The sequence below is a fragment of the Oncorhynchus tshawytscha genome, linkage group LG03, assembly GCF_018296145.1.
Source record: "Oncorhynchus tshawytscha isolate Ot180627B linkage group LG03, Otsh_v2.0, whole genome shotgun sequence".
In the NCBI taxonomy this organism is placed as follows: domain Eukaryota; kingdom Metazoa; phylum Chordata; class Actinopteri; order Salmoniformes; family Salmonidae; genus Oncorhynchus; species Oncorhynchus tshawytscha.
In genome coordinates, this window is record NC_056431.1 from 37,992,823 (window position 1) to 38,017,768 (window position 24,946).

General features: G+C 42.7%; 1 protein-coding gene across 1 annotated transcript in view; it reads left to right on the forward strand.

Moving 5' to 3' along the window:
- LOC112235076 (inactive dipeptidyl peptidase 10) overlaps positions 1-24,946 on the forward strand; it is a 188,470-nt gene that overhangs the window by 34,758 nt on the left and 128,766 nt on the right. The window contains exon 3 of the mRNA XM_024403474.2: positions 1,943-2,038. Coding sequence (XP_024259242.1) covers positions 1,943-2,038 — 96 coding nt within the window. The remainder of the gene's footprint in view (positions 1-1,942; positions 2,039-24,946) is intronic.

Genomic DNA, 24,946 nt, shown 5'->3' on the forward strand with positions numbered 1-24,946 from the left:
GCTGGGCTAGCTATCTATTGCATGTGGCTGCCACATCATTTACAAACAGGAGTGCTCTGTAGTTATCCAGCCCGGGCCAACATGGCTGACATTCAAAATCATTTGGCCCTCCTCTCTCTCTCTCTCTCTCTCTCTCTCTCTCTCTCACGCGCTGCACAATTAGCAGCTGTCCAAGTCAACATTAGTTTACAATTGGCTTAACAACATTCTATTTTACTGATGGCTTAACATTTTCTAATTAAAACATGTTTACAAAGGCAATGTTTACACAGCTGAGGGATTTCAGGTTGGATAACAACCTATTAATGACCATTGCATGTGTGTGTGTGTGTGTGTGTGTGTGTGTGTGTGTGTGTGTGTGTGTGTGTGTGTGTGTGTGTGTGTGTGTGTGTGCGTGTACGGTGTGCGTGCGTGTTCTATTGTTTTCTTAATATATATAATTTCTCCATGTCACTTTCTCTACTGTCATCTCTCTCTTTCTGTCTTTCGCTCTTCCTCTCCCTCTCCCTCCATCAATCCCTCTCCCTCTCTCTCTCTCTCTCCTCCATCACTCCCTCTCCCTCTCCCTCTCCCTCTCCCTCTCTCTCTCCCTCCATCACTCCCTCTCCCTCCATCACTCCCTCTCCCTCTCCCTCTCTCTCTCCCTCCATCATTCCCTCTCCCTCTCCCTCTCCCTCCATCACTCCCTCTTCCTCTCCCTCTCCCTCCATCACTCCCTCTCCCTCTCCCTCCATCACTCCCTCTCCCTCTCCCTCTCCCTCCATCACTCCCTCTCCCTCTCCCTCCATCACTCCCTCTCCCTCTCCCTCTCCCTCTCCCTCTCCCTCTCCCTCTCCCTCTCCCTCTCCCTCTCCCTCCCTACCTCACTCTTACACCCCTGACTCCCTCTCCCTCTCCTTCCATCACTCCCTACCTCACTCGTACACCCCTGACTCTCTCTTCATCTGCAAGGTTGCTCGAAATATCTGCCTCTAGAGCAGGTGAAGCCATTTATGTGCATCCAATCTTCTTATAAGACTTTATCCTAACTTATTTTATTCATAAAGGCTAAAGTAAGCATGACACTCTCAAGAGTCCTGCCAAAAAACATACATAGCTGCCCTAGATTAAAGTCCCTGTTTACAGACCACTCCACCTCTTCTATATGCAATATTCATCTGAGTGTCATTAGTCTGACTAAAGCATAGACCTAAGACATTATAAACACCTAATATGCTTCTGTGTACACTCTTTCATTTAACTGGTTGTTTGGATACTGGATGCTGTGATTGGACGTGCAGCGTTCCAATCCATGCTGTATTGGAACCTATGCCTGCTAACAGTTCCATCTAAAAATGATCAATAAGAATATCATGTTCATGTTGCTGTCCGAATCATCTCTTGTATTTATCTCAACTTGCACATTATTTCACCTTGCTTCCAATCTGGCATTTAGTTTGGTACAGCGTGGGTCACTATAAAAACTCTCTCTGCCTGTCCGACCTCGGACATGGAGACACGTACATGGAGTGAAAGGTGACACCTTAAACACAGATATTGGATCAGATTACCCTACCCTAAATGCTTACCTTGAACATCAGGGGCAGCAACATAAAACTGATCTTAGGTCAGTGTCTCTAGTGGCAATCTCTTGGCGGCATCTGCCTGGGACAACTTCTAGGTCAGGACCAAGGAGGCTGTCTTGTCCTTGATTGGAGACTGACCTGATGCTTTCTGGTAACTGGGTTCCTCAGAAAGACTTTGACGCAGTACACGTTACATCACAAAACAAGAAGCAATAGAACTACATTTTGCTACTAGCTCCTTGTATGAGAGAATAAACAATGCTGGGGAATATCAATAACGATAATGATAAAATAAGGATTTGATCATTATTGAGTTCCCAGTATTAATAGAGTTTGGAATTAATGCACCTTTTCCCCCTATTTTTTTGTTGTTGCAGCGGACAGCCAATCTGGCAGTGATAGCAAACTCACTGTGGAAGATCTGTTCAAGCCTGAGTTTGTGGTCCATGACCCAGAGGCCAAATGGATCAACGGTAAGTGCCAACACGTACTGCACAGTGCTGCCTTTTGGCGACCATAAAGAGATTTTAGAGCAGCTCATGATTTTTGATGGAGCGCTCGTCAACATAATGGACATTTTGATGCAACTTGGTTGCAGTGATTTGGTGAGGAGAGTCGTGTGTAACATGGTGCATGTCCTTTACACAAGGTGGCATAAGATTGGCTACGAACAGTCCTTAGTCTCAATGTTGGGAGTTTATTGTTGCTGACGTTAATGTGAATATGTCGTTATTTAAGTGTTTTTGTCACTGATCAGTGTGTTATTAGCCCTAAATAACTGTGGCAGGGTCGAGGTGGAGCTATTGCATTGGCCTTTGTATTCAAAGTTAGCCTTCAGTGATAGAGAGTATCTCACTTTGGCTGCCTGCGCTACCTATGAGCTGTCTCATTGTTCCCAAAATAACATAATCAGTTATACCTACATCTGTGGTATGAGTGAGAATGCTTCAAAACACCTGGAATTAGCACTTAGCACATTTATGTAAAAATACACACACCTTCATATCCCTTCTTTGACATGAACAAGATCTTGATATGCTGCGAGTCTGCAGTCGGTTCTGCGAAGCGAAAATAAAGGGCTGAGTTAGTTGGACAACAAAGGGACGATCCGTCGCCTGGCACAGTAAAACCAGCTTGTGTAATTCATCGTCAAACTAAACTAGGCTTGCATGTCTCATACCCCTGCCTTCATGTATGTCTTTTCTTTCCCTCTGGTACATATTTACATTGTATTGATTCCTTTTCTGCTGGAGGGGGCTTGTATGTAAAAAAAAGGCCCTGTTAGAGCAGATCTCTGACTAAAGCATTAAGTGAAGCACAAGTGAATCTGATTATGGTTGCGTTGTATGGAGAGGATAACGATAACTTTCACAGGATAGGACTCCGACTTCCTAAGATGCTCCTGGGGATCCAAGTTACCATCCGTTTCTCTATTCTGCTCCCCTGATGCCATTTGAGTTGTTTGTATCAGATTCCCTCTCTGCCCATAACTGCATGACTTCGCTCGCTCGCAGCCAGAGGGTACGGGGTAGAGGCAAGGCCTTTCTGTTCATCAATATTTAATCCCCTCAGTGACACTTCTCCACTATCTCCACTGCACCATCTCAATCCCAGAGCTGACCTCAGGCTAGAGATGGAGAGGGCTAACATTGCATCGAGCCAGTCAGAAATCTAGGTTTATGGGGAACGGCTTTGATGATAGATGGACCCCAGACAAATAAGATGAAATAACAAAGACAGGGAGTGTAACATGCGGGAGCCGAGATTGAGCGTGGTGTGGCTTTGGAGGTTTTAGACGATCCAGATATTACTTTTTTGAGAGAGAAGCTATAGAAAGTATAGATTGGAAGGTATTACTGTGTGTGGAAATGTATATGCGCAAGGTTAGATTAAAAAGGATAGTTATTATAGATTGCAGAGGGTGAATGGGTGGAATACATTAAATGGTTGATGGGAGAATCAATGACAGTGTAAACGGAATGTACAGTAGAAATCTTGATTGATGCTGCCTCTCTTAAGCACATGAGGCTAAAGAGTCCAGTGACAGAGATCAAATGCTTTTCCTAGGGATGGATGATACAAATTGATGTTAAGAACAAATTATTGGTAAGACGGAAGGGATAGATTAAGAGGATAAATGAGTGAAATCAGTTCTTAAAAAGCCTGGGGAATCAGGTACTGTATGTCCTGTATGATTAGGTATAATGGAGCCAAGGTTTTACAGACCATTGTTCCCCAGAAACATCACCGTTTGAGCTTGTCGCTATTACGTATCCCTACACTTTCGTTGGATATGTACCTGTAGAGTTGGATAGCTATATACCCAGCAAACATGTAACATTCCTACAACAGTAAGGTAACATTCCATGCCAAGATAAGAATATCTCTCTATGCATTCATCCATCCCTTTTTCTTGTCAGTTGGCGATAATTCAAATTTTCCATCATCGCATGTTGATGAATCGTTGATTATTCATGAATTATTATTAGTTATTATTATTCAGTTATTATTCATGAAAATCGGTATAAACATTACAGGTAGATAGCTGGCTAATGAATGCGCATGTGTAAAGTATGAAGTAGAATATGTACCCCAGCTGTTTTTTTTGTGTTGGCATTTGTGTGTGTATGCCTCTGTGTATATGCATGTGTAACAGTCACAGTCATCCACTGTCACGCAATGCTCTCTCTCTGGGCTGGGCTGTCAGTCTCTATCAGTATTGGCACAGCCTTTCCTTGAGGGCTGAACATTCTCAACCTGCCAGTGACAATCTGGTGAGAATAGTACGTCACATCAACTTGCATCTTATAATTCAGTCACATAGCACAGGAGTTACCAGTTGGCTCCATTATTCTCTCAAGTCTTAAGGCAATTGCCAGTTTTTGGGGGCAATGTTGCCAAGCAATGTTGCTGGCAACAGAGCGGGGTATGAGACACTGGTGCAAATGATGAGCAATGAGCAACATGGACATGAATAATATACACTGCTCAAAAAAATAAAAGGAACACTAAAATAATGAATAAATGAAATATTCTTATTAAAAACTTTTTTCTTTACATAGTTGAATGTGCTGACAACAAAATCACACAAAAATGGATCAATGGAAATCAAATTTATCAACCCATGGAGGTCTGGATTTGGAGTCACACTCAAAATTAAAGTGGAAAACCACACTACAGGCTGATCCAACTTTGATGTAATGTCCTTAAAACAAGTCAAAATGAGGCTCAGTAGTGTGTGTGGCCTCCACGTGCATGTATGAACTCCCTACAATGCCTGGGCATAATCCTGATGAGGTGGCGGATGGTCTCCTGAGGGATCTCCTCCCAGACCTGGACTAAAGCATCCACCAACTCCTGGACAGTCTGTGGTGCAACGTGGCTTTGGTGGATGGAGCGAGACATGATGTCCCAGATGTGCTCAATTGGATTCAGGTCTGGGGAACGGGCAGGCCAGTCCATAGCATCAATGCCTTCCTCTTGCAGGAACTGCTGACACACTCTATCCACATGAGGTCTAGCATTGTCTTGCATTAGGAGGAACCTAGAGCCAACCGCACCAGCATATGGTCTCACAAGGGGTCTGAGGTTCTCATCTCGGTGCTTAATGGCAGTCAGGCTACCTCTGGCGAGCACATGTGCTGCCCCCCAAAGAAATGACACCCCACACCATGACTGACCCACAGCCAAACTGGTCATGCTGGAGGATGTTGCAGGCAGCAGAACGTTCTACACGGCGTCTCCAGACTGTCACGTCTGTCACATGTGCTCAGTGTGAACCTGCTTTCATCTGTGAAGAGCACAGGGTGCCAGTGGCGAATTTGCCAATCTTGGTGTTCTCTGGCAAATGCCAAACGTCCTATACGGTGTTGGGCTGTAAGCACAACCCCCACCTGTGGATGTTGGGCCCTCATACCACCCTCATGGAGTCTTTTTCTGACCGTTTGAGCAGACACATGCACATTTGTGGCCTGCTGGAGGTCAATTTGCAGGGCTCTGGCAGTGCTCCTCCTGCTCCTCTTTGCACAAAGGCGGAGGTAGCGGTCCTGCTGCTGGGTGGTTGCCCTCCTATGGCCTCCTCCACGTCTCCTGATGTACTGGCCTGGCTCCTGGTAGCACCTACATGCTCTGGACACTACGCTGACAGACACAGCAAATCTTCTTGCCACAGCTCGCATTGATGTGCCATCCTGGATGAGCTGCACTATCTGAGCCACTTGTGTGGGTTGTAGACTCCATCTCATGCTTCCACTAGAGTGAAAGCACTGCCAGCATTCAAAAGTGACCAAAACATCAGCCAGGAAGCATAGGAACTGAGAAGTGGTCTGTGATTATCACCTGCAGAACCCCTCCTTTATTGGGGGTGTCTTGCTAATTGCCTATAATTTCCACCTGTTGTCTATTCCATTTGCACAACAGCATGTGAAATTTATTGTCAATCAGTGTTGCTTCCTAAGTGGACAGTTTGATTTCACAGAAGTGTGATTGACTTGGAGTTACATTTGTGTTGTTTAAGTGTTCCCTTTATTTTTTTGAGCAGTGTATTTCATATGAAGTATATATTTAACTTAAAACTCAGTTTCCACATTTATTTTCTCATCTCCTATTGCTTTTTCTTGCCTGTTGGCTGCCTCATCTGTACTGGAATTTATTAGCTAACAAACAAGCATTAAAGAGGTGTTGCCTTGGGCATCCACTCAACCTACTGCCAGTCAAGTCAACGGCAACGCAGACAAGGATAACTATATTTAAAAATGTTTTACTTCAGAATTTTATGCTAGGAAGTGTAAATGGTATTAATCAAGCTAGCCAGCTAGTTAAACATACAGCAACTTTTTAAAAATGAAATGTAAAATCTACATGACACTCTACATGACAAGCTAGCGAATTAGTCTGTTTGTCCCATTGACATAGCATGGGTTACGGTTAATATGCTAATCGATTAGCATGAGCATCACTGTGGATATTTCAGCAGTTAAACATGACAAATTGAACACAGTCTGTATTTATTTACGCCTCGTGATGTAATATTGTACTGGAGCAAAATGCGAGATGTGAATGGCCAACATTTCACTCCAACATGGGAGTTGATTTCTCTCTTGCTTCAGCTCAAAACGGTTGCGATGTTTTCCAAATTATTTTGGAGAAGAGTCTGATCACATTACCAATATCTGTGCTCTGATTGGAGGATTCCTACAAATTGCCCAATAAGTGGAGCTGCCAATCAAAATTCCCAGACAATAAAAAGTTGCTAAATAGTGCAAAATAGTTACATCAACCATTGCTGGCAACATTGCTCGGCAATATTACTTAATAAAATTCCCAGTGTATCATGGCCTTTATCCTTACCAGTACTTTCAGTAACCACTCAGTTCTATTATGTCCTAAATCTTACCAGTCAACTCTGTTACTATGTAACATTTTAATTCTGTGACTCCCTCGCATCCAGTCAACTCTGTAATTCTGTAACATGTCAACAAAAATGTTTTTCTTCCCTTGTAACAGTTTCTTGTTTTAAACTGTATGGTGGGTAATGCATTGAGCTGAAATAATGTATACACTCTTGGATGTTTCATTATACTCTCAGTTATTGCGGGTGGTTCAGGATACGGTTATGTCATGAGAAATCCCACCCAGACAGACACCCTAAGGCACAGGGATCAGTGCAGCCTCAGCTCCTGGAATGGACAGGTAGTGGAAATGTTGGGACATAGGGACATGTTGATGGGTACTGAAAAATGGTCACATACCGTACCGAAGTCTTAAATGCGGAAGTGCTCACAATGGCTGGCATCTGTCCCTTGTCCATACAAGGTTAGTCATACTCACCCAATTTGAACTTGCCGATGAAAAATGCTTGCGCATTCTGACTTGTACACAACAACAAAACATGGACACTCACTGAACGACTCAAGTTATGATTACACAAATGCAGAGATATGTTGACTCATTCTAACATATGTTGACCCCTGCTGAACCTACTGCTGCAATCTTACCCACATACGTGCACCCGCTGGCACAATCTTTCCCACTTAAATGCACTTCCAAATACATTTAATTTTACTGACTCATACCGACACATTGAAAGCCAGTCAGATTCATCCTCATCCCTATTTGCACAGACATAGCCAATCAGATGATCAGTGTTGTCAACTGCCCTGAGGTGAGCAGTTCACCTTGGCACACATCAGTGCACTGTGTGACACGTTTCATTACTCACACTAGGCGAGTGCTTGGTAAATCATTGTTTTCATCCACACCGCTTATTCTAAATGGAGGATCTGGCGTGGGCCTATAGCCCTAAAGCTACACAGTCCATGATTAGGGTAAAGGCGTTCAGGGGAGGCAGGATTTAGAGTGTGTAGAGAGGACAGCTCAGCTTGGATGTAGGCTGCTTGAACTTACTGTTTAGCTACAAACTGTGGTTGAGTTTAACAGTGATATCAGACCATGCTCAAGGTTTATTTATCTTTCTTTAGATTGCCATATTGCTGAAGAGCTCTGAACTTTGTGTGTCACTCTCACCCCACCAATATGCTTCATTTTGTGTTCCGTCACAGTAACCCTCCTCCCCACCTGGATTCACTCTAATTTACTTGATTAGCTCCGTAATTAATTCAATTAAGTCACTATACTCCCCTGCCGCTTGCCATTAAGAAGCCAGAGGTGAAGAACGGCCTCAGTCTTGTCGGCTGCCAATGATCTGTAGAGCAGGATGCAAGGAATGGATCAGAAAGTACAATGGCGTCCCTTTTAGAGTGTTTTTCTACTTGCATGCTTCTGTTCTGCAGCATCGTTCTCCGGGGTTAATGAGAAATCCCATGCTCCGGTGCCTGCCATTAATTAACAATAGAGGCTCCTCAAGCTGCATTATAGGGCATCAGAGTAGGGGAGAATACACCAGGTGGGTGGGTGAGTGTGTGTGCGCGCGTGCATGCGTGTGTGCGTGCGTGGGGGGGGGGTGAACAGATGTGATGTCCTTACACCTTTCTCAAAGACAAATATTATGTTTCTGCGGTGCAGAGGCCACTATAAAGCTTGATGTATTCACTATTCTACTCCCTCTGTTGCAAGGCTACTGTGACACCAATCAATTCCAGCAAATGCTGGCTCCCCCATTATCCCAGTTCTGAACAGTGAGGGAAAATTATTAAAACTATGTCTGCAACAGTATATTTTTTTCTCTTTTTGCCTCTTCTGCTCTCATTGTTCCTAGTTTTACATGAGTTGTTAGGAGTTGCACTGTGTGCCTCAATGTGTCTGTTAGTTCAGCATAATCATAATGAGAGAAAAATCCTGCCACTGTGTCTTATTCTCCAAGTCACCAGTGTGTTTTTCCTTCTTATGTTGCGTAGAAGAAGATATCTTTTGATTTGGAATACCCAACAGACCTGGCTAAAATACAGACAGAATGCTTCTCTCAGAAAGATGCACATAGATAAAGAGTAAGAAAGAAATAGAAAGACAGGGAAACATGTATACTTCCAGAGACATGAAAGATATGACATTTTCTTCAATGTGGGACGCGTAAACAGTGACGAACATAGAGGGAAAGGGAGATACCTGTCTCGGTCTCTGATGAGAAGAACCCTTCCATTCCCGTGGTGTTCCTCACACACATGTGTGACAGTTGAAGATGACTGCCTCTAATGCCTGTTGTTTGTCTTTATCGGAATCTGTCATCAGCCAGACAGTGGGTTTCCAGCCCAGTGGATTCCCATTTATTTCCCAATCCCATAACAGGAAAACTGGCAACATTCTCCCTCCACCCTAATTTGCAATGAACCACAACACTCCACTCACCCCTAAGGTAGCCTTTTTAATACACAGTAATGCACCGTTCCATCCTGTGTCACACTGTTTCGACAGAAAAGGCCATTTAGTGGCATCCTAACGAGTCTAGGGTATTGATTGGCTCTCACCTGGTGGTGGTGAGGAGGAGGGAGGGCCAATGAGAGCAGACAGTGATGTATTGGATAAGGGTTCCTAGCTGACAGGGCTCAGCACTAGGCCAGCATGGGTTAGAGCTACCAGTCACTGCTCATTTAGAAATTTGGAAATCGACTCTATCAAAGCACATAGGACTCTCACTTTAAAGCTGGCAGGTTTTAACTGACACTTACATTGTGTGGATCCTCTGACCTTCATAGTATCTCCTGTGTGACATTTACAACTGTCTACTGACTGCAAATACCTCTGTCTTTCCTCAGCATTGATCACATCAAAGAAAGTCAAGACCATGAGACAACTATGTCAAGCCCATGTGACGCAGGTGCACCATCAATAACTGGGATCAAATTAGAGAGAAATTGACATTTTCGTGCTGCAATACTAGAATAAATTGATCAGTACGAGGGGGTACCTGAATAACCAGCACTATATCTTTCCTTGAATTGTCATTAGCTACCTGTCATGCAATTTGTGTTGTGTGTATAACATAATGGTATAGGAAATACAGTCATTAAAATACAGTGCATTTGGAAAGTAGTATTCAGACCCCTTTTTCTACATTTTTTTTGTTACAGCCTTATTCTAAAATTATTAACTATTTTTTTCTCATCAATCTACCCCATAATGACAGGGAAAAACAGGTTTTTAGAAATGTGCGCAAATGTACTACAAATAAAAAATGTAAATATGACATTTACATAAGTATTCAGACCCTTTACTCAGTACTTTGTTGAAGCACCTTTGGCAGTGTTTACAGCTTCACGTCTTCTTGGGTAAGAAGCTACAAGTTTGGCACACCTGTATTTTGGAAGCTTCTTCCGTTCTTCTCGGGAGATCGTCTCAAGCTCTGTCAGGTTGGATGGGGAAAGTTGCTGCACATCTATTTTCAGGTCTCTCCAGAGATGCTCGATCGGGTTCAAGTCCGGGTTCTGGCTGGGCCACTCAAGGACATTCAGAGACTTGTCCCGAAGCTGCTCCTGCGTTGTCTTGGCTGTGTGCTTAGGAACGTTGTCTTGTTGGAAAGTGGACCTTCACCCCACTCTGAGGTCCTGAGCGCTCTGGAGCATGTTTTCATCAAGGATCTCTCTCTACTTTGCTCTGTTCAGCTTTCCATTGATCCTGACTAATCTCTCAGTCCCTGCCGCTGAAAAACATCCTCACACCATGCTTTACTGTAGGGATGGTGCCAGGTGACTCTTGGAGGAATTCATGCCAAAGAGTTCAATCTTGGTTTCATCAGACCAGAGAATCTTGTTTCTCATGGTCTGAGTCCTTTAGGTTCCTTTTGAAAAAACTCCAAGCTGGCTGTCATGTGCCTTTAACAGAGGAGTGGCTTCTGTCTGGCCACTCTACCATAAAGGCCTGTCTAGGCGCTCTACGGGCAATTCCTTCGACCTCATGGCTTGGTATTTGCTCTGATAACTGTGGGACTTTATATAGGCACGTGTGTGCCTTTCCAAATCATATCCAATCAATTGAATTTACCACAGATGGACTCCAATCATGTTGTTGAAACGTCTCAAGGATGATCAATGGAAACAGGATGTACCTGAGCTCAATGTCAAGTCTCATAGCAAAGAGTCTGAATACTTATGTAAATAAGTACTGCTTTTTATTTCTAATAAATTTGCAAACATTTCTAAAAACCTGTTTTCACTTTGTCATTATGGGGTATGGTGTGTAGATTTACCAGGCATTTAAAAAAAAAATCCCCATTAGAATAAGGTTGTAACGCAACAAAATGTGCAAAAAGGGAAGGGGTACTTTCCGAATGCACTGTATGTGAGATGAAGTGTGGTAAGGTGCTTGGCTATCCGTGGTGAGTCTCAGTTTGGCTAAGACTTGTAATGGTATCTGTTATATTAGGAAAGAGCAGATGCCAGAGTGGTGTAACGGACAAGGTCTTTGCTTCATTCATTCGTATATTGATCCAGAACGGAAGTTAAGCTTTTTAATGAACAGCTACAATACAAATTACAGCCTGATTCTGAAGGATTTGGAAGGGCATTTTGGGAAATCATTACATCTGACACAATCACACTTGCGTGCGCACACACATACACACAATTACACCCACACACAAGCACAGGCACACAACGTAGCGCTTTGAAATTACCTGAAACATTTGAAAGCTTTTATTATGTGAGAAGAGTGTGTGTGCAGGGCATGTAAGGGATCATATTTGGCAACAAAACTAATAGAAGTTTTAAAGGACACAAACCAGGTTTCCATCCACAGTTTTTATGCTAGTAAAGTCATACCATGTAAAATATAAACACAACAGCTATGATAGAAACAGGACGTTTCTGTACAATTTTATACATGCTGACAGATAATTTGTTTGTTCAACATGGTGGGATGTTTTTGTTTCGGTAAAATTAATATAATATTTTATTTCATATTATAACCATCATATCGAAGTAAACTTGGAGTCCCGCGATGATATGGTTCTTCCCACGACGATTCTGGAAGCCATGCAGTTTATGAGGCTACAGATGAAAGTGCACGGACATGAGCTTGATTCTACTTTCCAATGAATATCGAGGGTCTATTTCTGGTGACATAATGATCGATGCTTGACTTCTGTTTGACAAATACAAATACTCTCGCTCTCATCCATAATAATATAATTGTGTAAACTACCCGCACAGCCTACCCTCACTGTATCTGCTAGCTGTTGGCTAGAGTTCATGTGTCAAGAACAGAGTGGGCACATTTGCTATTTAACACAATTTTAATTTTGGTACATGAAAACTTAAGCGAAAAAGAACATTGTCTGTGCACTACATCATCACGCACGGATTTTTATCTGCAACAAGTCAGTTTGCTGGAAACACTACTGGTGGGAAAATGCACATATTTTTTTTATATTTGCATAACAATCTGTCGCCAATTGGATGGAAACCTAACACAGGGCCTCCTATGGAGTGTAGTGTTGTCACAATACCAGAATTGTGGCTTTGATACCATACCAGGTTTAGTATCACGATACTCTATACCGAAACGATATACAATACCAAAACGATTCTCGATACCGAAACGATACCACAGAAGAAAATAAAGTGTATTAGCTTAGAGAGCCCTTTTATTCTCTATTTTGGTTAGGTCAGGGTGTGACTAGGGTGGGCAAATCTCTGTTTTCTATTTCTTTGTTGGCCGGGTATGGTTTCCAATCAGAGGCAGCTGTCTATCGTTGTCTCTGATTGGGGATCATACTTAGGCAGCTTTTTCCCACCTGTAGTTTGTGGGATCTTGTTTTGGTACTGTGCTGTTTAACCCTACTAAACTTTACGTTTTGTATTTGTTGTTTTCTCGGTGTTCATTGAATAAAGTAAGATGTACGCCTACCACATTGCGCCTTGGTCCCATCCTTCCATCAGCGAGTGTAACACTATGGCCATACATTTGGGACAAATTATTTTCTTAGACCTACAGTATGATTCATTATTCATTACAGCTAAATCGTTTAATGTATTAGATGAATCGTTTAGTTCCAAAATGACATAATAACACTTGGAAGCTCATTTCTGAAGCTTCTATATTGCAATAGTCTACACTCCATAGAAATGCAATTGATTTCACACAGCATACTACGATTCCCAGAGTGCAATCCAACTCCCAGGGTGCAATGCTCTGCACAGGGCTGATGGTAGGCTACTGGCTACTGATAGCACACCCAGACAAACACAAAGTAGTCTAAATTTACTGTCATAGCTAAGTTATGAGTGCCTTTCATATTACCTTTGGTTTGTAATCATATTATAATGCTCACACGAATGTCACTCACAGGCCAGTTTAATAGGTAAACCCATCTAGTACCGGGTCAGACCTAACTTTGCCTCCAGAACAGCTTGAATTTTTTGGTGCATTCTACAAGGTGTCAGAAACGTTCCACAGGGATGTTGGTCCATGCTGATGTGATGGCATCACGCAGTTGCTGGAGATTGGACTTTGGTACATTCATGCTGCGAACAGCCCGTTTAATCTCATCCAAAATATGCTCTATTGGGTTGTAGTCTGGGGACTGCGTCGGTCACTCAAGTTAACTGAACTCGCTGTCATGTTCCAGGCGATGTTTTTCTACTTCTCAATTGTCCCGTTTTGGTGATCATGTGCCCACTGTAGCCGCTTCTTCTTGTTTTTCGCTGGAACCTGTTGTGGTCGTCCTATGCAATAGCCCATTCGTGACAAGGATCGACGAGTTGTGTGTTCCGAGATGTTATTCTGCACACCACTGTTTTACTGTGCCATTATGTGTGGCCCACCGGTTAGCTTGCACAATTCTTGGGATTCTCTTTCGACCGCTCTCATTAACAAGCTGTTTTCACCCACATTGTTTTTTTTGTTGCACCATTCTCGGTAAAACATAAACACTGTCATGCGTGAAAAGGGTGGCTATTTCTGAGATACTGGATCCGGTGCGCCTGGCACCATAGATCATACCACTTTCAAAGTTGCCTAGGTTACTAGTTTTGCCCATTCTAATGTTCAATCAAACAGTAACTGAGTACCTCGATGCCTGTCTGTCTGCTTTACATAGCAAGCCACGGGCCACGTGACTCACTGTCTGTAGGAGCGATTCATTTCCGTGAACGGGGTGATGTACCTAATAAATTGGCCTGTAAGTGTACGTTCATGTCAGTGTCACTCAAAAATAATTCGAATTTAGTTGCTAGTACAATAAAATTACAATGTAAATGTCACATGTTAATATTTTTTTATGTCGTTTTGCAACTTAACCTCCCCTGCACTGATTTGTAACTAACACCGTTTGCATAGTTGTTTCAGTTGCCCTCATCATCTACTCTGTAAGCAAAGTATTCCCATAGTTCGCTTCTGGAGCCAGTTTTGTCAACAAGCTGCGGGCGTGAAAGTATGGTGTTTTCATTTGAAGAAGCCATGCTGTTGGCATTTTCTCTCTCCTCTTGCTCCTCAAAAGCAACTCATGCTGTGTCACCTACGTGTGCAAGTGCAAGTAGCCCGGCTAGCTTACTCCTGCAACCTTTAAGAAGATTCAGACAAATTACTAGACAGACTTGATCCTCTCAATCCGCATATGACGTAAGACACATTTGACATAAGTACTGAAAGTAACAAAAATTCTAGTATCGAAACATTTTTCATGTTCTAGTATTGAAAATGTACCGAAGTTTCAGTATACCAGTAATCGAGTGTGAAATTCTGTTTTGTACCGTGAATATAGCTATATAATAAACAATATATTTGCCCTGTACTTTTTTAAATGATTTTTAATAGTAAAGTGGGCAAACTTTAGGAAATGCCAACAACGAACAGTGAGACATCGTATCATGCATAAAAAAACAAATCATGAAAGAAAAGCATTACAAGTTTCAATTGTGTAAGGTTAGTACGGGAGAGGTGGAAAAAATATTGTTATTGATCAATAATGACAAACCTCCTGGCATTGACAACTTAGATGGAAAGCTACTGAGGATGGTAGCTGACTCTATAGCCACTCCTATCTGTCATGTGTTTAATCTGAGCCTAGAGAAATGTGTTTGTCCCCAGGCCTGGAGGGAAGCCAAAGTAATTCCGCTAGCCAAGAGTGGTAAAGCGGCCTTTATTGGTTCTAACAGCAGATATATAAGCTTGCTGCCAGCTCTTAGCAAACTGTTGGAAAAAACTGTGTTTGACCAAATACAATGCTATTTCTCTGTAAACAAATTAACAACATACTTTCAGCATGCTTATAGAGAAAGGCACTCAACATGTACTGCACTGACACAAATTACTGATGATTGGTTAAAAGAAATTGATAATAAGAAGATTGTGGGAGCTGTAGTGTTAGATTTCAGTGCAGCCTTTGATATTATTGACCATAACTTGTTGTATCGTGGATTCATAACCTCTGCCATATCGTGGATTCAGAGCTATCTATCTAATAGAACTCAAAGGGTTTTCTTTAATGGAAGCTTCTCAAATGTCAAACATGTAAAGTGTGGTGTACTGCAGGGCAGCTCTCTAGGCCCTCTACTCTTTTCTATTTTTATCAATGACCTGGCACTGGCATTAAACAAAGCATGTGTGTCAATGTATGCTGATAATTCAACCATATACGCAATCATCAACCGCAGCTAATGAAGTCACTGAAACCCTTAACAAAGAGTTGCAGTCTGTTTTGGAATGGGTGGCCAGTAATCCTGGTCCTGGACATCTCTAAAACTAAGATAATTTTATTTGGTACAAATCATTCCCAATGTTCTAGCCCTCAACTGAATCTGGTAATGAATGGTGTGGCTGTTGAACAAGTTTAGGAGACTAAATTACTTGTTGTTACCTTGATTGTAAACTGTCATGGTCAAAACATATAGATTCAATGGTCGTTAAGATGGGGAGAGGTATGTCCATAATAAAGAGATGCTCTGACTTTTTGACACCACACTCCAAAAAAGCAAGTTCTGCAGGCACTAGTTTAGTCTAATCTTGATTATTGTCCAGTCGTGTGGTCTAGTGCTGCAAGGAAAGACCTAGTTAAGCTGCAGATGGCCCAGAACAGAGCGGCACGTCTTGCTCTTCATTGTAATCAGAGGGCTGATATACATGCTATGCATGCCAATCTCTCTTAGCTAAGAGTTGACGAGAGACTGACTGCATCACTTATTGTTTTTATAAATTGAAAATCCTAAATTGATTGGGATTACACACAGCTCTGACACACACTTACCCACCAGACATGCCACCAGGGGTCTTTTCACAGTCCCCAAATCCAGAACAAATCAAGAAAGCATACAGTGTTATATAGAGCCATTGTTGTATGGAACTCTGTTCCATCTCATATTGCTCAAATAAACAGCAAACCTGGTTTCAGAAAACAGATAAAGCAACACCTCACGGTACCACGCCTGTCCCCTATGTGACCTATATAGTTTGTGTGATGCATTGATATGTAGGCTACGTATGCCTTTCTGTCCTTGAGTTGTTCTTGCCTATTAATGTTCTGTATTATGTCATGTTTCATGTTTTGTGTGGACCCCAGGAAAAGTAATGACTGCTTTTGCAACAGCTACTGGTGATCTTAATAAAATTAAATAAATAAAAACAACTAAAACCAACTGAATTAGCATAATTACAATTGAAAATGTATGTCTAAATGTAGAATTTGTCAAATTAATTCCCTTGTCAAGGGTGCACTTTTCATCGCAAGCAGTTTTCTCACTTTTGTAATTGCCTAATGGACCATGGGAACAAAGAATAATTTGCAATAATTGGCTTACAGTCCAATATCAGTCATGCACTTAGTCACTAATCATACAAGTCATTGAAGTGTCCACTTACTCTTCCTGCTTTGGTCTAACCCTGAGGCCAAAACGGTACAAGCAAACACAATGGCTATTGTTGTCTATTAAAAGCTTACTATATTACTTCCTCCCAATGAGGCCATTGGCGAGCAGCCACATTAAACCTCTGTGCCACTGTGTTGTGCCCTGACTTCACTGACTTCACCTGACTTCACCTGACTTCACCCCTATGAAGATACGGATTATTCCTCCTTTCACTTCTACCTTCCAACAGGATTTATCACCATGGCGAATGTTAATGTAAACTTTTGAGCTGTTACATTTGATCAATCAGAAACTGTTTGTGAGGACCTCACATGCTTATTTAGGGTTGTTTTTGGCTATGGCTACGCTATTATCTGGAAAACTGAGTCATGGCGTATGAATATTTGCTTTTTCCAAAGTATGCTGGAAAGGGCTCGTCCATGCTAAACTACAGTGCATTTGGAAAGTATTCAGACCCCTTGACTTTTTACAAAATTTGTTACATTACAGCCTTATTCTAAAATTATTTATTTTTTTACTCATCAATCTTCTCATAATACCCCATAATACCACAATACCTCTCTTTGTCCTGTTGGAAGGTGAACCTTCACCCCAGTCTGAGGTCTTTAGCGCACTGCAGCAGGTTTTCATCAAGGATCTCTCTGTACTTTGCTCTGTTCAGCTTTCTATTGATCCTGACTAGTCTCCCAGTCCCTGCCACTGAAAAACATCCTCACAGCATGATGCTGCCACCACCATGCTTTACTGTATGGCTGGTGCAGGTTTCCTCCAGAGGTGATGCTTAGCATTCAGGCCAAAGTGTTCAATCTTGGTTTCATCAGACCAGAGAATCTTGTTTCTTACGGTCTAAGAGTCCTTTAGGTGACTTTTGACAAACTCCAAGTGGGCTGCCATGTGCCTTTTACTGAGGAGTGCCTTCCGTCTGGCTACTCTACCATAAAGGCCTGATTAGTGGAGTGCTGCAGAGATGATTTTACCTCTGGAATGTTCTCCCATCTCCATAGAGGAACTCTGGAACTCTGTCAGAAGGACTATAGAGTTCTTGGTCACCTTCCTGACCAAGGCCCTTTCTCCCCCGATTGCTCAGTTTGGCCGGGTGACCAGCTCTAGGAAACTTTTTCCATTTAAGAATGATGGAAGTCACTGTGTTCTTCGGGACCTTCAATTCTGCAGAAATATTTTGGTATCCTTCCCCAGATCTGTGGCTCGACACAATCCTGTTTCGGAGCTCTACGGACAAATCCTTTGACCTCATGGCTTAGTTTTTGCTCTGACATGCACTGTCAACTGTGAGACATTATGTAGACAGGTGTGTGCCTTTCCCAGTCTTGTCCAATCAATTGAATTCACCACTGGTGGACTCCAATCAAGTTGTAGAAACATCTCAAGGATGATCAATGGAAACAAGATGCACCTGAGCTAAATGTTGAGTCTCATAGCAAAGGGTCTGAATACTTATTTAAAAAGGTATTTCTGTTTTTACTTTTAATAAATATGCAAAGATTTCTAAAAACCTATTTTTGCTTTTTCATTATGGGTTATTGTGTGTAGATTTCTGAGTATTATTTTGTATTTAGAAATGTTAGAATAAGGCTGTATTGTATCAAAATGTGGAAAAAGTCAAGGGGTCTGAATACTGTTCGAAGGCCCTGTATATGGAGTAGCATTTGCCTAGTTCAGGCTTCCTGTATGCTGCAAATGATTAAAAAAACATTTTTTTTCATTGTCTACTTTTATTTTCAGGAGCTCATCCGTCCAATCATTTTTCAGGTCCAGCCAAAGCCTAAAAGGTTGAATCCCAAACAAATGCTGTTTTATGTGCAGCAAACAAACCAACGTCCCTGCCACAGTCCCCCGGGTCTCTTGGGTCACCAGGGCAATATATTATGGGATGACTGTTTCACCCCGCCATAGCCCTGTGACATTCCGCTACTGAGTACATTTAGCCCCATTGAAACAAGGCCTTGTGCATATGAGTGGATAGCGTACTATGAATTAAATACGTTTGGTTTAAATATAAGCTTTGCAATACAAAGATGCCTGTATTTTATTAGTTATTCTTCATAGATTGTTCACTCAGTCTCCTCCACGACAATCATCGTCTAGCTGGTTTGCAATGTAAAATCTGTTGCCGTGGCAACTTAATGGGGTCAGAGAGGGACATGAAGATGCAGGACATTTTCTGGTCTTGGTTTCATACATGCATTTCAGAGCATTGTCTGGAGCCTGGCAATTATTATTATTTTTGTCTTTTTACCTCCCTGAAACGCAAGCCTATTATCGCATTCAAATTGGGCTGAGCCACAGGTCTGCCTGAATGGTTGAGAATGATTGTGTCATTTAAAAGGTCACTGGAAGGACATTCACTGACTGTAGCCTGAGGTATGAGCGTGATAAAGTTTGTTTGATTAACAGACTTCATACACATGCCTCTTGGGCTCAACGAGTTTTAATCATGAAATAAAATAGCTGTCACTTTCAATATTCCAAGACCGTCGCCTTGAAGCATTTTAAGATTACATGTATTCTATTTGGATCGTGCAAGGCATCTTTTAAAATGTATTCATTCCTGAGAGACACCTGAAGTGCAGTGCTCTATGTGTAATGTTTTAATGTTATTTTACAGTGGCATCTATCATCCTTCAACAGCTTTTCCCAGTGTACAAAACTGGTTGTAATGATGTCAATTGAACCAGTTTTGTCCACTGGGTCCACTTTCCCCCAAAACCACAGACTCCAGTTGGGAGGAAAGTGTGTTTCTTCTCAGTCTTTACACACCATGTGCCTCCTCCCAGAAACAAAAGGGCACCATTCACCCACTTTACCGAATGAGAGAGCATCACTCGCCTACTTTAGCGAATGAGAGGGCGCCACTCACCCATTTTAGCGAATGAGAGGACGCCTCATACAAGCTTGAAGATCCCAATTAAAGTAGTTCTGCGAAGCGTGGCCCTGCCACCTGTCCATCTCAAGATGGAGGCGTTGCTCCCTGGGGAACAATTAAAACCACCCTGCGCCCATCCCACACACAGTCATCCACATATCCAGGCAACTTCACCCACAACGCACAACTGTTGGAAGAGAAAGTGAAAATGTGGGCCAGTCTGACATGTGGGCATGTGCTTTTCTAATTGTGTATCGTGCACACTTCCGCTTTCAAGATAGATTTGTCATGGACATGGCTGATTTGTGTTTCTAGTACACGGGATGTTGATAGGGAAGGGAGTAGTAAATGCTGCCTGTTGCCTCCATGTAAGAGAAGCGTTTTGCAAAGCAGCTATTTTCTATGTATCTCTGTATTCTGCAAAATACTGCAAATAATGATTGTACGGGTTAGTTAATAACTAGAAACATTAACATGCTGATGTTGTCCATTAATAACTAGAAACATTCTGATGTGGTCCTTTAATACCTAGAAACATTAACATTCTGATGTGGTCCTTTAAACAGGCTCTTTCTTAGTGTCCGTTTATTACACTAAACTGAGGCTCCCTTAACCCACCATTTTCTATCCTATATCGCGTATCTTACAGATCCTTATGAAATCCCCTTTTCCCAAAAAATAAAAACATGTTAGCAATACACAATAGTACACAGAAAGCCCCAGTGCTTCCTGTATGCCTGTTTAGTGACCTATAGATAAAAGAGCTTGAGCTAACGGGGTTGCAACTGTTTACTCCATGTGAGACAGGCGTTTAGTGATATCTGGTGTGTCTGCAGGTTAGAGCGCAGGTTTCAGTTTCCAGGTGCGCTCCTGGATAGCGTGGGAGGGTGAGAGAGGGCACCTTTGAACAGGATTTTCTACCACAGGGTACAGGGTGGTGCTTTGTGCCACAGCCATGCAGCATCAGCAGGCCCCAGACGCCCAGCGGCGAGAGGAGAGGGTGACTTCATATTCTGTAACAGTTAGTGCCAACTTTACTTGTTGAGCTGCTATTGTTGTTGGTGCAGGTACTTTATTGATGGCTGCTGCTACTGTTGCTAATGTTGTTGTTGATGATGATTATCAAATCAAACTTTATTTGTCACATGCGCCGAATACAACAAGTGTAGACTTTACCGTGAAATGCTTATTTACAAGCCCTTAACCAACAGTACAGTTCAAGAAGAGTTAAGAAAATATTTACCAAGTAGACTAAAATAAAAGTAACAATAAAAAGTAACACAATAAGAATAACAATAATGAGGCTACAGTATATACGGGGGGCACTGGTACTGAGTCAGTGTGCGGGGGTACAGGTTAGTTGAGGTAATTTGTACATGTAGGTGGGGGTGAAGTGACTATGCATAGATAATAAACAGCAAGTAGCAGCAGTGTACAAAAGGGAGGGTGGGGGTGGTTAATGTAAATTGTCCGGGTGAGATTTTTTATGGCTTGGGGGTAGAAGCTGTTGAGGAGCCTTATGGTCCTAGAATTGGCACTCCGGTACAGCTTGCTGTGCGGTAGCAGAGAAAACAGTCTATGACTTGGGTGACTGGAGTCTCTGACAATTTTTGGGGTTTTCCTCTGACTCCGCCTATTATATAGGTCCTGGATGGCAGGAAGCTTGGCACCAGTGATTTATTGGGCCATTCGCACGAACCTCGGTAGTGCCTTACGGGCAGATGCCGAGCAGTTGCCATACCAGGCGGTGGTGCAACTGGTCAGGATGCTCTCCGTGGTGCAGTTGTAGAAACATTTGAGGATCTGGGGACCCATGCCAAATATTTTCATTCTCCCGAGGAGGAAAAGGTTTTGTCGTGCCCACTTCACGACTGTCTTGGTATGTTTTGACCATGATAGTTCGTTGGTGATGTGGACACCAAGAAACGTGAAACTCTCGACCCACTCCACTACAGCCCTGTCGATGTTAATGGGGGCCTGTTCGGCCTGCCTTTTCCTGTAGTCCATGATCAGCTACTTTTTCTTGCTCACATTGAGGGAGAGGTTGTCCTGGCACCACACTGCCAGTTCTCTGACCTCCTCCCTATAGGCCGTCTCATCGTTGTCGGTGATCAGGCCTACCACTGTTGTGTCGTCAGTAAACGTAATGATGGTGTTGGAGTCGTGTTTGGCCACGCAGTCGTGGGTGAACAGGGAGTACAGGAGGGGACTAAGTACACACTCCTGAGGGGACCGTGGGTTAAGGATCAGCGTGGCAGACATGTCGTTGCCTTTTCTTACCACCTAGGGCGGCCCTTCCAGAAGTCCAGGATCCTGTTGCAGAGGGATGTGTTTAGTCCCAGAGTCCTCAGTTTAGTGATGAGCTTCGTGGGCACTATGGTGTTGAACGCAGAGCTCTAGTCAATGAAAAGGTTTCTCACATAGGTGTTCCTTTTGTCCAGATGAGAAAGGGCCGTGTGGAGTGCAATTGAGATTGCGTCATCTGGGGATCTGTTGGTATGCGAGTTGGAGTGGGTCTAGGGTGTCCTTGAGGATGCTGTTGTGAGCCATACAAAGCACTTCATGGCTACTGACGTGGGTGCCACGGAGCGGTAATCATTTAGGCAGGTTACCTTTGCATTCCTTGGGCACAGGGACTATGGTGGTCTGCTTTAAACATTTAGGTATTATAGACTCGGTCAGGGAGAGGTTGAAAATGTCAGTCAAGACACCTGACAGTTGGTCCACGCATGTTTTACGTACACATCCTGGTAATCCGTCTGTCCCAGCTGCTTTGTGAATGTTGACCTGTTTAAAGGTTTTCTTCACCTTGGCTACCGAGAGCGTGATCACACAATCATCCAGAACAGCTGGTTGCTCTTATGCATGCTTCAGTGTTGCTTGCCTCGAAGCGAGCTTAAAAGGCATTTAACTCATCTGGTAGGCTCACATCACTGGGCAGCTCGCGTCTGGGTTTCCCCTTCTAGTCCGTAATAGTTTTCAAGCCCTGCCACATCCGACATGCGTCAGAGCCGGTGTAGTAGGATTCAATCTTAATCCTGTATTGACGCTTTGCTTGTTTGATGGTTTGTCTGAGGGCATAGTGGGATTTCTTATAAGGGTCTGGATTAGTCTCCCGCTCCTTGAAAGTGGCAGCTCTAGCCTTTAGCTCGATGCGGATGTTGCCTGTAATCCATGGCTTCTGTTTGGGATATGTGCGTACAGTCACTGTGGGGACGACGTTGTCGATGCTCTTGTTGATAAAGCCGATGACTGAGGTGGTGTACTCCTCAATGCCATTGGATGAATCCCGGAACATATTCCAGTCTGTGCTAGCAAAACAGTCCTGTAGCTTAGCATCTGCTTCCTCTGACCACTTTTTTATTGATCTAGTCACTGGTGCTTCCTGCTTTAATTTTTGCTTTTAAGCAGGAAGCAGGAAGATAGAATTATTGTCAGATTTGCCATGGACATGGCAGGGCGGGGGAGAGTTTGTATGCATCTCTGTTTGTGGAGTAAAGGTTGTGTAGGATTTTTTCCCCTCTGGTTGCACAGGTGACATGCTGGTAAAAATTTGGTAAAACTGATTTGAGTTCGTCTGCATTAAAGTCCCTGGCTGCTAGGAGCATCGCTTCTGGGTGAGTATTTTCTTCTTTGCTTATGGCCTTATAGAGTTGGTTGAGAGTGGTCTTAGTGCCAGCTTTGTTCTGTGTTGTTAAATAGATGGCTAAGAGTTATATAGATGAGAACTCTATTGGTAGATATTGTAGTCAACAGCTTATCATAAGGCACTCTACCTCAGGCGAGTAACAACTTGAGACTTCTTTAATGTTAGACATCGCGCACCAGCTATTATTGACAAATAGACACACACCCCCACCCCTCGTCTTACCAGAGGTAGCGTCTCTGTTCTGCCAATGCATGGAAAATCCAGCTTGCTCTAAATTGTTTGTATGTTCGTTCAGCCACATCTCGGTGAAACACAAGTTTTTGATGTCCCTTTGGTAGGATAATCTTAATCGTAGGTCATCAATTTTATTTTCCAATGATTGCATGTTAGCAAGAAGAACGGATTCTCAGACGGCTGCCCGATCTGCGACCCCTTTTCCTGTGTCTTTTCTTCACGCAAAAGGCGGGGATCTGTGCCTGTTCCGGTGAAAGCAAGATATCCTTCTCGTCAGACTTGTTAAAAGAAAAAGTTTCTTCCAGTCCACTGTGAGTAATCGCTGTTCTGATGTTCATAAGTTATTTTCCGTCATAAGAGATTGTAGCAGCAACATTATGTACACAATAAGTTCAAAAATAAGTTACACAAAATGCAAAAAATGAACAAATTAGCATAATTGGTTGGGAGAATGTAAAACGTCAGCCATGTTTTTCGGCGCCATCTTTCTAATGATGATTATGATAATGATGAGGATGATGATGGTGGTGGTGATAGTTACAGTGCCTTGCGAAAGTATTCGGCCCCCTTGAACTTTGCGACCTTGTGCCACATTTCAGGCTTCAAACATAAAGATATAAAACTGTATTTTTTTGTAAAGAATCAACCACAAGTGGGACACAATCATGAAGTGGAACGACATTTATTGGATATTTCAAACTTTTTTAACAAATCAAAAACTGAAAAATTGGGCGTGCAAAATTATTCAGCCCCCTTAAGTTATAACACTTTGTAGCGCCACCTTTTGCTGCGATTACAGCTGTAAGTCGCTTGGGGTATGTCTCTATCAGTTTTGCACATCGAGAGACTGAAATTTTTTCCCATTCCTCCTTGCAAAAACAGCTCGAGCTCAGTGAGGTTGGATGGAGAGCATTTGTGAACAGCAGTTTTCAGTTCTTTCCACAGATTCTCGATTGGATTCAGGTCTGGACTTTGACTTGGCCATTCTAACACCTGGATATGTTTATTTTTTAACCATTCCATTGTAGATTTTGCTTTACGTTTTGGATCATTGTCTGGTTGGAAGACAAATCTCCGTCCCAGTCTCAGGTCTTTTGCAGACTCCATCAGGTTTTCTTCCAGAATGGTCCTGTATTTGGCTCCATCCATCTTCCCATCAATTTTAACCATCTTCCCTGTCCCTGCTGAAGAAAAGCAGGCCCAAACCATGATGCTGCCACCACCATGTTTGACAGTGGGGATGGTGTGTTTAGGGTGATGAGCTGTGTTGCATTTACGCCAAACATAACATTTTGCATTGTTGCCAAAAAGTTCCATTTTGGTTTCATCTGACCAGAGCACCTTCTTCCACATGTTTGGT